Below are 14,591 nucleotides of genomic sequence, written 5' to 3'. Positions count from 1 at the left end.
TGTCACGTTTTTCTGCTATTATGTCATCGTTTTCAAATTTGATCTCCTCAGTTTCTATTTGGTTGGTTATATTCATCTACAAAACTTCCCTGTCACATCTTAGTATTGCATTTTTCTATAATTTTTATTTCTTTACACATCTCAAAGGACGATGGCTAGGTATTTCCCATCCTGACGATTTCTGTTCTTTTTACCGAGTGGTAGAAAGAACTAATTCTTGGCAACCCATAGATAGGTCATTCTTCTTCACTATTTCATCACTATGTCAACCTACTTGAGTCTCAACTATTTTCAGGTTATGCATTTTGTTCAGTTAAATCTTATTTTCAGCTTATTCCCTCCATGCTTTTGGTCAGTTTTCTATGTATACAAAAACTGTTCACTATACTATCTTGCGTCTACATAGTAAAACAAATCTAGATCTTAGTTGGCCCTCATCCTTTCTAATTATTTCGGTGATACCCATTAATATATTCCCATATTCCAAATATATACCCATATTCCGAAGTTTGTATGTTAGATCTTATGCTTCTTTTCCTGGTATTATATGCAATGGTCGTCTTCTTTGGTAGCCTTATCCAGGTGGGAAGTTTTAAGTACCCTCCGTTCCTCGACTTAACTAGATGTGCTACCAAATTAATCAGGCTTTCAAACTGCTGGATACTGAGATGGTTACTTCTCTATTTGAGAACAAGCAATCTGTTAGATGGTGAAGATGATGAAAAGTATGTCGTTTAAAATTTGAACGGGATGGTACTGAGATCTAGTTTCTTCGAGTTATGGGTTAGAGAACATCCGGAGCATGCATGGGCAAGAGCATTAAATCAAGTAGGTTTATTCTATGTCTATATCTATAAGCATATTCAGTACGATGCGCGATGGAAGGATTTTTTGAAGAAAACCAGGATCTTGCGTAGGCAATAGTACTAAATCCTTCAAGTAGATCTATTCTCTATCTACGTCTATGAGGTCATTTAGTATAATTGGAAGGATTTTCTGGAGAAAATCAGGAGCCTGCCTGTGAAATAGTATTAAATCCTTGAAGTAGGTCTATTCTGTATCTAGGTCTATGAGCATATTCAGTACAATTGGCAGGATTTTTTGGAATCAATATCCGAAATAAACTCATCAGCATCTATTATTTACGTTATTATTTTACGACACGCTAAGTAAATAACTAGAGAAGTTAATAGATCTAAGAGCTACAGGGAAACAAAAAGTTTACATTACCTGTATTTGTTTTACTGTTACAATAGTCAGTTAAAAATTTTTCTAAAGTAAATCTTGGTAAATGTAAATTCTTAACTACTTGTACAGGATCACCCTGCTTCCATAGGAAGACCAGATCATCTGTAGTCCATCCATCTGCATTCAAAAAAAGGCTTTATTCAAATACAAGGAATTTAGAAAGCAAACCAGTATTAAAATTATTTTGTATCACTTTTTACAACAGAAACTTAAAAAGTACAGAAGTATATTATAAATATCAGCTTGAAAAAATAGTTATTCTACACTATTCTACACTATACTACCTTCACAATAAAGATGTAGTAGAAATAAACAAACCAAAACACTTGAATGTTACGGGAGCACTCCGAAATCATAATTTACAATGTCTATACATTGTAAATTTCAAATCATTATTTACAAAGTTTATACATTGTAGATCATGATTCGGGGTGTTCCTAGTAACGTTCAAGGTGTCTTGCTTTGTTTATTTCTAGTGCATCTATATTGTGATTTTCGTAAAAGTAGTTAGATACAGACTGTTTAATTTTAAATTAGATAAACGGCCTATAAATGGCAACTTGGCAACACTGCTTCTCCGGTGCCCACCTAATACACTCGATTCGAGCGACGATTCAATACAGTGTCAATGCAACTCATTCTGATAAGCAATGTTGCCGATTTTAGAGTTTCCTTCAGTCGCTAATATCTAATCGAAAACTAAACTTATTGTATAAACAGTTCATATAACATAAAATTGAATATCAGTACTTAGTAATAAAATATTAATACTTATACTGAGGCTAATACATAAATAAGACGAAACAATATTTGCATGCCAAAATGGTACAATACAGCAAAGTTATACTAAACGTATAGTAAAACAGACATAGCCATCATTAGTGGTTAAGCTATTTGTCAAGTGAAAGCCCTAAAATAGGAGGCCAAAGTAGTCTTATCCTCCAATTTTTGTAGTGAGCAGTTTTCGAGATAATTGAAGAATCTACGTGCATAGGTTATTAATATAAAAATAAAATGGCATTTTTGCCCATACCCCATTTTATACTAAGGTCCAGTGATCTGGAGTATATCCCGAATCCCTCATCCTTCTTCAATTTTGAAGCTATCGGTTTAGATGCAATATGCATTTGAAACGTTTGACCCCCTATGTTGTCTTGTTTCGATTTTGTAGGATTTGTCGAAGACAAACGTAGGTTTAATTGAGTCTCCTCCATGGCCTGCATGTAGCAGGGGCTTCACAATTTGAGTAAAAAAGAAAGGAAAATGAAGAGCATGATGAGACAAAAAGTAATCTAAGAAAGTATAACTGGAAAACAAGTAAAATGGGTTTTAGTAAGAAACAATAAAAGGAGATGTTGTTCTAAAGTTATTATATTATTATTATTGAAAATAGTTGATAATAAAAGGAGAGGTACAGAATTGGAATAGGAAGAATGAAAAATTAGAAAAAGGGAAAAAATAATAAAGGCTGACAATATTGATATAATTGAAATGACCCAATCAGGAAGCAAGGCAATGATTACTGGTTGTAATGAATTAGAAAGTATAAATAAGAAAAATAATAGATATGAGAAAAAAAAGTTGATAGGAGAGCTTAACAAGAGAAAAAGCACAAAAGAGAACTACACAACAGGATGTATAGCCTTATCAAAAGGATATGGAAAGAGGTAAATATGGTCAAATATTAGACTAATGCTTGATTATGCCCCATATATAAAAATAGGGATAGATTGGCATGTGAAAACTACAGAGGTGCTGCTCTGTTGGATACTTGTTACAAGGTATTAACCAGGATGCTAAGAGAGAGACTCAACAAATTTGCTGAAGATAAACTAGCTGAGTATCAAGCCGGTTTTAGAGTTTTTAGAATGAAGAGTTCATGCATGAATTTTTACACTAAGGGAAATCTAGACTACTTGCTTTGAACATGAGGTAACCCTTCATGAGTTGTTGTTCGGTTTTTACAAAAGCTTATGATAGGATAAGAGATAATAAAATGTATGAAGTACAGTTATGCAATCAAACTAAGAGAGTCATTAATATTCAGCTCAGCGGAGTACCATTGTTGGAAGTTTGTACTTGAGTAAACAAGGGATCATTCCATAAAACAGGTAGATTCTTTGTTGATAGAATTAGTTGAATATTAATGACTCTCTTAGTTCGATTGCACTGCCATACTGAGCTTCTTGGGTACACCCACAAAAATGGTCAGATTAGTAAGCACGAATGTGAATAGCACACGAAATCATGTATTATAGAGAGCATTCTTATCTGATCGATTTGAAGTGAACAGATGTCTTAGACAAGGAGATCCGTTATCCACGGTATTTTTTAATTTGGTTTTGGCAGTTGCGGCTCGTGATTTTTACAATAGGGGAGGCTATACCTAACTCTAAAATATCTAGACCAATTTGCACTAGCAAAAAAATGCTCCAAAAAATGTAATATAAGGCCCCATTTTTTGACCATTTTTATTTACATTTCATAATATCATCATAATTTATGATTTCATAATTCATTTTAAAAATAATTAGTCTAATTGTAAAAGTTTAATACCAAAGTTTGTGTCGTTTATTTGTTAACAATTCTATCTTTGTAAGTAGATATGCATATCAAAATAAATACAGATTTGAAGTTTTGCAGTCCATACAACTTAAAGGTTCACATTTTTTAAGATACTCAACTGAATTTATTTAATTCTAAACGTGGCCTACTGCGAATCCAAAAACATAATAAATTGCCGATATTTTGCTTTGCGTTACAAATATCAGAGAAAGTCATTTGAACAAGTTGTTCCAAATATTATTCTAACCCCAAATACCAAATTTCATAACAAAATTCGCACTTTTAGTTTTTTCATTATTTTTATTCAGGACTCTAAAATTCTTTGTCCCGAGATGCACGCAACGGCAACGGAGCCGAGAAGCTAGTTAGCCTCCGTTGGCAAATCCCCGGGCAGCGTGTGATGGCACCGTAGATGCCACTGTTAGGCTAAGGCTCCACGGGGACAAATTTACGCTAGCAGTAGTCGCGACAAAACGAACTTAAGGTTCCGCGGAACGAAATAGGAATAGCCGAACTGAACCGACTACGCACAAGTCCTGTAGTCGGTACAGTTCGGCTATTCCTATTCCGTTCCGAGGAACCTTAAGTTCGTTTTACGGCTACTGCTAGCGTAAATTTGTCGCCCGTGGAGCCTTAGCCTTAGGAGACCGGGTCTCCTTAAACGCCTGCTGCGTTGCGCGGATCATTAGCAACGGAGGCTGGCCGGCTTCTCGGCTCCGTTCATGCATCTCGGGATAACCCAGGGTCCTGCCTACAATAATAATAAAAAAACTGAGACGCAGTCATGCGTTCTAATCCTAATGCTCCGTGCGTATGGATATTTAGTGATAATATGGAATTTACACGTTGTATAATAGTGAAAGTGCTTGTTGTTTTTCGCGATTTAAGATAAACAAAACAGTGTAGCGTGTGTAAAAAATTTATGGGGAGGCTAAGCCTCCCTTGCCTCCTCTGACGAGCCGCCACTGGGTTTTGGATACAATAATCATAAATAGGCGAGTTTAAACTGCCGGATCTATTTTCAACAATTAACATCAATGTCTGGAATTCATTGATGATCTTACTATTCTAACGAAAACAAGAAAAAAGGGGACAATAGGTATTTGTATAACAAGGGAGGAAAAGGCACTTTACTCCCATGTTATACATATGGTTTTTCCACCTTCCTCAAATTAATAACAAGTCATTTTTTATTTTTACTTAATTTATTTATGTAACTAACCAACAAAATTTATTAAAACTAAAACTAACAAGTAGGTACAATATAACTGTCAACTGTCAAATATGTCAAATTATTAATGTAAACATTGTTAAATCAAAATAACCATTTACTGTTTTTTACCATTCTGCAAAATAACAGGGTGTTTTATAAATAAACGTTAAAATGTATAGATACTTACGTAATAGAAAATAGATATTGTACTATTGTAGATATTGCAATAAGTTATATTTCATGAATGAAATACCATGACGTCACTTTTACTTTTCCTCCCTAGGGAGGAAAAGTACAACTTTGCTCCCTACAATCAGGTCCGGAAAAGTATACTTTCGGTAGAGGTAGGTGGAAAAAGACTTTTTTACCTAGGAATAAACCAGGAAAAGCTAAAGTAAATGATACTCGGAAATACAGACCAAAGAGAAGAGGGACAGTTTACTTTCATATAAAATAAATCAATGGATAATTTCAAGAAAGTGGTTCATTTTACATATCTGGGGGTTATTTCGAGCAAGGTCAGTGTGTATATGCATTTTACGTAATATTAGAGGTCAATTATAACTGGTATGTAATATTAGAGCACAATTTATCTTGATATTAACATCAAAGGTAAAATGCTCTATCATATTGTTACATATAACAAATATTTTAACAAACCACCAATGTCAAGTTAATATGGGTCTCTTGAATAAAAAGAAGTATTTGCTTTTACTTATACGTATTTAAGTATTTACTTAATAGTAATTCAATAAAATCATTTCTTTAATCCTTTATTCAATCACTATTAAGTAAATACTTAAATACGTATAAGTAAAAGCAAATACTTCTTTTTATTCAATAGACCCAATGTGTCGGTGGTTGATGTTTCGTATAGCAAGCAGTGCCGGATTAACCATTAGGCAAAGTAGGCAGTTGCCTAGGGGCCTCGACCCTCGTAGTGTATTTATCTGTTGTGCTTGGTATAATCAGTCAAACATGAGCTTTCATAAACATCTTTATAGTACTGTAAATAAGGCATATAAAATATTAGGTTTTATTATACGTAATTCTAGGGACTTTGATATTGACACAATTATAAGGCTCTACAATGCCATCGTAAGACCAAATCTAGAATATGCGTCAGTCATATGGTCCCCAACAACAGCTTTTAAAACGGATTTAATTGAAAAGGTTCAAAAGCGTTTTTTAAGATATCTTTATTTCAGAAAATATAGAGTGTACCCTTATATGATCTCATATTATTCAACGCTAAGGTATTTCAAAGTCGAAAGACTCTCTGCTAGAAGGGATCGGCAGTCTGTGATGTTCATATATAATATTGTAAATAATTTTAAGTATAAAAGCTGTGGAATGGTGAATTTTGTACATTTTAAGATACCAAAGATTAGGCTGAGAATTATAAATAGGAAACCTTTTTTGTATGGAACAGTTTATCTCCTATTAATAATATGCTCAGAGTTTGTAATGAATTTTTAGACCAGCATCCAGAACTGGATTTTTTCGATGCAAGTTGTAAAGATATTCAGAAACTTCTGGTGGGCTTGGATAATTTTCAGATGCAATTAGAAGTTATATAACATATAGATTTATATCATATATGTATATATATATATATATATATATATATATGTATTTTCTTTTGTTATTGTTAGTCTGTTGTTTTGTTTGTTAGTTTGTAAGTTGCCATCACCTGTGATTACCATTGTAACATTTTTTTTGTTTATTACTGGTGTTTGTAATGTGTACCAAAAAATAAATAAATAAATAATATTGGAATTTAAGCATTTGTTTTGATCTCTACAATATTTAAACTAGGTAAGTTATTTTCAATAAAATGTATTGGTAATACGTCGTAATACTGGTCGTATATAGTCCAGGGTAATACCTAAGGTTTTTTCCATGACACTTCAAGAGCAAGGACACTGAAGCGTTTTTTCGACAGGTAATGCCTATTCGCGATTGAAACGGAATATAGAGGGCAGGTCGAATGCAGGAAAATGGCCGATATAAATGGTATAAACAAACATTCAATTAAGGAACAGAACAATACTGATTTGATTTAAAATATTTTAATGTGCTCATAATGCCGAAATTTACTAAAAGTTTTTAAAAAGTGACCAAATTCCATTAAAATCAACAATTTTCTGGTTTGTTTATACCACTTATAGTGGTTCAAATTTATTCCACCAGAGGTCAGATACTTTGTTTTTCATCGCGAATAAGAGCAAATTGTAAATATTTCCTGCGTTGGATCTGGCGGCCATTTTTATTTATAAACAATTTAGTGTCAAAAAACGGCATTTTTCCTTTTTTTTTCAAATCAATGGAAAACAGTGAAACTTATGGGTTTTTTAGTAGATACAAACATCTTCGAGAGTATGGAAAAGCTTTAAAATGGATTATTACAAAGGTTAATATAATTGCGAAAAAAGGTCGTAATTGCAAAAAAATTAATTTCGCATAACTCTTGTAAAAATGAATGTACAGCTTTGAAATTTTTGTCAAATGAGAGTTCAAAATTCTATTGTTTAAATGTTATTCAAATGTTTATCCCAGAGAGCATTTTTTTTGCAATAACATGTCAGAAAAAAATGATGTTAGAACCAATCCGCAATGAAAGAGCATATTTTTAACTTGGTTTAAAAAAAAAATAAAAAATGCAGTTATTATTAATAAATAATTATGCAAAAGTATCGTCAATCTTTCCTTATCAACTTTTTATTTTTTATAGAATAAATTATATATATATTTATTACAATTTTTTATCAATCATTATATAAATAATATTACTTAGTAATTGTGCATCTAAAACAGAGCAAAAAATAGATCTTTTAAAAAAGTTATTCAAAAAGTTTATAAGGAAAAATTGACGATACTTTTGCATAATTATTTATTACTAATAAATGCATTTTTTATTCACTGTTTTTAAACCAATTTGAAAGTCTAGCTCATGCTCTTTCATTTGACACCTGTAAAATTGTTATCGCATATTAAGCACCAAAGAACCCTCATTTTACACAAATTTTAAAGCTGTACACTAATTTTTATAATAGTTATTGTGAAATGATTTTTTTGCAATTATATTAACAATAAATGAGCATATCAAACTTTTTTATACGCCATTTTAAAGCTTTTTCCATGCTCTTGAAGATGTTTCTATTAGAAAAACCATAAGTTTCACTGTTTTCCATTGATTTGAAAAAAAGGAAAAAAGGCCGTTTCTTGACACGTTTCTTGTTTATAAATAAAAATGGCCGCCAGACCCTACGCAGGAAATAGTTACAATTTGTTCTTATAGGTATTACCTGTCGAAAAAACGCTTTAGTACCTTGGCTGTTGAAGTATCACGAACAGGGTATATTTTTGTCTTATTATCCTGGCCTTTTTTTCAAAATAACTTAAAAATTATTAGAGATACCAAAAATCTCAAACCATAAAAAAAGTAATTTTTTCTTAAGGGGCCTCATAGCTTTGGTTGCCTAGGGGCCTCAAGATTCTTAAGCCGGCACTGATGGCAAGGTCATCATATATGGGTGAAATTAAATTCTTTTCAAAACAAATAATTTAGATATTTGTGTCATGCCTCGAGAAACTCAAGCCTTACTAGATAGAGAGAAATTTTATTAGATATTGTAACAGGTACTTCAGGGAACAAAATCGCATTGCAGCAAATAAAAATAGTGCAATAATGGGGTGGTTAATAAAATATTATCCCACTGTAATTTCTGACAAATTGGGCACATTCAATAAATTTCGGTAAAATAGTAAATAAAATTTAATATTAAGCCAGATGCCAGACCAGAATTTTGTAAACCCAGAGTTGTTGCTTTTTTACCAAAGTGGAAACTACACATATAATTAGATAAAATATTCTAAGAAGACTTAGAGAGAGAGACTTATTCTTAGAGGATATCTATACACACTAAGTTTTGCTGATGACCAAAGAGTGATCGTACAATATGATGATAATCTCAGCTTTATGATGAGAAAACTGGAACAGGAATATACAAATAATGGAATGGAGATAATCCTAAAGAAAACTGAATACCTAATAACGGAGCATACAGAAATAAAACAGCTGAAAATAGACGAAAGTAAACAAATCAAAGGAACAGAGAATTACGAGTATTTAGGTTTCATAATATCAAACGAAGGAACAACTGAAGAAGATATAAAAATAGACTAGGACAAAGAAGAGACTGCATACGAAAATTGAACCAAGTACTGTGGGATAAAAATATCAGTATAAAAACAAAAAGAAGAATATATAACACCATGACAAGCAGTATACTGACTTATGGGTGTAAAAATTGGATAATAAATAAGAAAACTAAAACCAAAATAAGAGCAACAGAGATGGAATTCCGAAGGAGAAGCTGCAGAGTAACAAGAAGAGATGAATAAATAACATAGAGATTAAGAAAATAATGGGAACTAACTCAGATTAACTAGACTGCATAGAACAGGAGAGATTAACCTGGTAAGGACATGTCAGAAGAGCAGACCAAAAACGTTTGATAAACAGGATAAAAGAGTGGAGCACGATAGGAAAAAGGAAGAGAGGAAGACCCGGAAGATTTTTCAGAGATGAAGTGGACGAAGCAATGTAAAGAAGAAATCTACAGGAAGGGGACTGGCAAAAAGAAAGAACTGGAAAGAACGGTCGATTGAAGTAATACGGTGAAAAGTGTGGAAATCCTTAGTATATATAAATTTTCCAGGAGGATATTATTATCTCTGCAGTAGAATGTTCAGTGGTAGGAATTTATTTTAATAAATGGCGGAGGAGGTAGGATTTCTGGTGATTTCAAATAACTCGAGCTATTATAACTTATACATATAGAAGCAGGGCCGTGCCGTGCTATGGTGCGACAGGCGACGAGGCAGTCGCATCAGGCGGCATCACAAGAGGGGCGGCATAATCAGTAAAACAAAGAACAAAATTATCACATTGTGTAAAAATGTTGTCAGAACTATAGAAAAAATGAAAAGTTACAGACAAGATGGCTAATGACCAAATGAAAATTTAATGAGATTGCAGAAAATTTTGATATAAGTTCCGAATTTCCAGCTGAAAATGAAACTCGAGCTAGGAGAGAAAAGCGTTTGTTTGACTAAAAAAAAAACGCTGTGGACGAGCTCTTAACAGAGTAGGCTACATTTAAAATAAATTTGTTCATCTATATTTTAGACATTGTCGTTAATTCTTTGATTGATCGATTTTCGCTTATAGAAACTCGTAATAAAAATTTTAAATTTTTATACGATATTTTTAAATTGAGGAAAATAGATGATGAAACGCTAGAAAAATATTGTATGAATCTTCATTCAATACTTTCAATAAAAAAAGAAAAGAATCTGATGATATAATGATCTTCTAAAAGAATTACGTGATATATTTCAAATGATACCGTACTCCATGAGACCTTTAGAGGTTTTGTACTATTTGTGCCGAAATTACCTTAATTTTATTAACACTCCCTGTCTAGGAACCTAGTGGGGAAAAAGTTTTTCAAAATTAAAAACTATTTACGAAGCTCCATAATACAAACAAAACTAAAAAACTTAGCACTTATTTCAATAGAGCTCTCACTAGCTGCTACACCTATCTATCCCCACTAGACTACACTAATCTGATTGACGGGTTTGCCGAAATTAAAGTCAGAAGGGTAAAATTATAATTTTTGTAAATGTTAGATACTTAAGAGCATACGCACAAAATTTGCTTGCAATGCTTTTAAAGGCATTCACTTTTTTTTCGTATCCTGAAAAAACTAGATAATAAATATTTTTGAACAATTTAAATACAGATTGAAGGATTACATTATTACCGAAGGGCGAAAGTCCCTTAGAATAAACAAAAGGTTTCTTTTGAATAAGATGTTGTTCTGAAGCTATTTCCTTGTGGCATTTTTATGATTAATTATTTATATGGGAAATAAGCCACAATTAAAATGAAAAAAATAATTTTATTAACGTTTCGACGCCCAAATCGGGTGCCGTTGTCAAAATACAAAATATTATTGTTAAATAATATTTTGTATTTTGACAACGGCACCCGATTTGGGCGTCGAAACGTTAATAAAATTATTTTTTTCATTTTAATTGTGGCTTATTTCCCATATAAATAATTAATTTGAATAAGATATTTAAAATAAAAATTACATTCAATTTTCTCTTTTTTTTCACCCTGTAACCTATTCAAATAAACATTATAGAGATTTTCAGGGACTTTCGGCCCTCATTGATTCTGCATTTAAATTTTTCAAAAATACTAATTAGTTTTCTCAGGATTCGAAAAAAAGCAAATTTTGCGCATACCCACTTCATGTAGTGTTAATACATGTAATTTCATTTCAAGTATGTTTTGTTTATATAATAAAGGTTTCCGTTCATTTTGTGTAGTATCTTTTAATAAAAATAAAGGTTAAGTTTCAATAATATTTAAGGGGCGACATTTTGAAAACTTGCATCATATTGAAAAGTTGTACCGCTCGGCTCTGTATAGAAGTGAATGAATATCTGTTTAAATAAATGTTTATAATGGTTCTACCCTTACCAAACAATATTCAAAGAAGTAGTGCAATCTTGGTAGACTTGCTGATTTTCTTGGGATTAAGGACAACCTACAGGATTTTTTAGAATCCCAAGGACAACCTTGGGATTCTAAAAAATATGATAATGAAGAATATACTAATAAAGTATACTTTCACTCAGTTTCATCAAGATTGAATATCTTTTGCAGAAATAAAAAATGAAAACATCGAAGTAAAACCGAATTTTTTTAATATGATATCAAATCTTCACCCGCCCCTTTTAATAATCAATAACCTTGACACAGCATTTTCTTTTAATTAAAATTGTAAAATACACATTACATTATAATTAGTATTATAAATACCTGAACTATACGCAGTCAGATAGATAAACAAATCTTATACACAGTCAAATTAGAGCAAAAATGCTAAATGTTTTATAATTCTGCACTTTTTAAGCAAAATATTGTAATAGTAGATAGTGTACCAAGAAATACTATAAACACTATCACGATACCATCCTACTGTTCTTACGATGTCAGTTGGACCAGTATAAAAACAAAATTCGACACCGATTGTCGGCACCGTTTGTAAAACATAGGCGGCGCAATAGAAATTAATGAGTAAACTTTTATTTTTAAATTATGGTTCAATATTTGTTAAACAGTAATAATGTTGTTAACTGTTCACATTTCTTTATGAAATTGACACCAAAGATAATTAAAAATACATAATACAAATGAAATTTAACGTGCTTATTAATTTGAGAACTAAAGAAATAAGACTACACTTTGAATATACACATAAAATACATGAAAACGAACAATTCCTCTTCCAGTCGAATTGTCTAATTCATGACTAATGAAGAGATCACTTTACTACTGTAACATAGGACATATTTTTGACAAGTTGAAATATATCACTATCCGTGTGTTCAGAACTTGATTCGACACTTGTCGTGTTTATAACTACCACACCAATATTGGAAAGGAAGTGAAAGGCGCAATTTACACAACAATTATCAGACCAATAATGACATAAATACGCGGCAGAAACACGACTTGATACAGAAAGGACAGAAAGAATGCTAGAAACAGCAGAGATGAAAATACTTTGAAAAAACGATGGGATATGGGAAGAGGTAGAAGTGCAGATATACGACAGATATGCAAGGTGGACAACATCAATAACTGGGTAAAAATCAGAAGAGTATAATGGAACAACTACATGAGCCAAATGACAGAAAACAAAGTAGTAAGGACGGCGAGAGACGGTTCCCCAATAGGAAGACGATCAGTTAGGTCTGTATCCCGCGTATGAAAAAAAAAGTTGATTAATAGTAAGCTGAAAATTTGTTAATAGCTTAAACGGTGTCTAGTCGGATAAACTGTGATATATGAGAACACTGTAACAGGGGCAGTTTTAATTGTGGTTAAAAATTTGGAACGGTCAGACTTAAACTCTCCGAACAGAGATTAAACTCTCATGCAAAAATCAGACTGCTATTTATCAGCTGTCATAATTCCTGTCATTTGACATATTCTACATGTTCCACTCATTAAAACGCCCATTTGGTGATAAATAGTAGGCTGATTTTTGCATGAGAGTTTAATCTCTGGTCGGAGAGTTTAAGTCTGTTCTGTCGGACAAAATACATGTGCCGTTTTAGTGGTCTGGCCGTTCCAAATTTTTAACCTGTTCCACAATTAAAACTTCCCCTATTCCAGTGTTCCCATATATCAAAGTTTCTCCAACTACACACCCTTAAGCTATTAAAAAATTTTCAGCTTGCTATTAATCAACTTTTTTTTCATACGCGGGATCCAAAACTAAGTGGGAAGACCACGAAAACGATGGAATGACAACTTACTGGAGCCACATTGAAAAACAGACAGTCATGTCTACACAAGAAGAAGAAGAAGGAAAAGAAGAAGAAAACATTAATATTGGTGACAAAGCAAGATAATATTTTTATTTTACTTGAACTTGAGCTACACAATTTTTCCAAATGTCACTTTTGACTTGTAAGTATATATATTGTATTAAAACAGAAAATAGTGAAGAATTACCAAGAATGATGGAAGCACTAGATAGTGAATCGACAAAGATGGGACTGAACATCGCTTACAGTAAAACAAAAGCCATGACCAATCAACAAGGAGAACCAAGAATTACAGTGGCACAAACAAGAATAAAGCAAGTAAAAGAGATATTCTAGGACAAATCACTAAATTAAATAAAAAAAATCAGACCGAAGAAATAAAAAAAAATAATAAGATTGGCCTGGGCATCACTCGGAAAACTGTCTTTTATTCTAAAGAAAAAAAAATACCCCCAATACCTAAAATCAAGAGTCTTCAATCAATGTACACTCCCTCTCCTCGTATATGGCTCTTAGACATGGACACATACAAAGGAAAATATGGAAAAAATAAAAATATGAAACATGAAAAATTCCATTAATTACATTATCCAATCAGCGGACTGAGCAAATTGACGTCATTAAATCTCGCATAATATATGGGACATCCTGTATAAACAATACAGTTTCAGTATAATACAATACAATAAAATTTAAAATTGATCATTAAAAGTATATAATACTTACAAATGCAATTTGCAATGCAAAAAATGTATTATAAAAATAAAATCATTTTAAGTTATGACGAGGACACTGTTTATTTAGTGTTTATATTGCTTGCCGCCTTTGAAACATGAGAAGGTATTTTGACCAGATAACGATATGATTTGAGCCTAAGCACTTCCGAACAATTTGACCAATTACTCTTCAGTATTGCCCAATAAGATACGTTAGAAAGTAGTAAGCCACACCCGCGTCCATGTGGACTAATACAAGGAGTGATCAATTTTGAAGCAAGCAAATGTTTATATGGTTTATCTTTATTTCTATGCTCTTCGTAGAATTATTGACCGGACCCCAAAAATGCTTCTGGTCCAACTGACATCGTAAGAACAGTACAGCCCTATTCGTCAACAGTCGATAGGAAAAATTTTAATATCAAATT

At 32.2% G+C, this 14,591-nt stretch overlaps 1 protein-coding gene across 6 annotated transcripts in view; it reads right to left on the bottom strand.

The window, feature by feature from the left end:
- The window catches only part of LOC114339556 (glutamate-gated chloride channel), a 485,597-nt gene that overhangs the window by 52,669 nt on the left and 418,337 nt on the right, over window positions 1–14,591 (bottom strand). For all 6 annotated transcript variants that reach the window (XM_050641478.1, XM_050641473.1, XM_050641475.1 and 3 more), the window contains one exon: window positions 1,231–1,365. In XM_050641478.1, coding sequence (XP_050497435.1) covers window positions 1,231–1,365 — 135 coding nt within the window. The remainder of the gene's footprint in view (window positions 1–1,230; window positions 1,366–14,591) is intronic.

This window comes from Diabrotica virgifera, chromosome 10, assembly GCF_917563875.1.
Source record: "Diabrotica virgifera virgifera chromosome 10, PGI_DIABVI_V3a".
In the NCBI taxonomy this organism is placed as follows: Eukaryota; Metazoa; Arthropoda; class Insecta; order Coleoptera; family Chrysomelidae; genus Diabrotica; species Diabrotica virgifera.
Note: the sequence above shows the minus strand (reverse complement) of the source record. Positions and strands in the feature narration are given on the sequence as shown.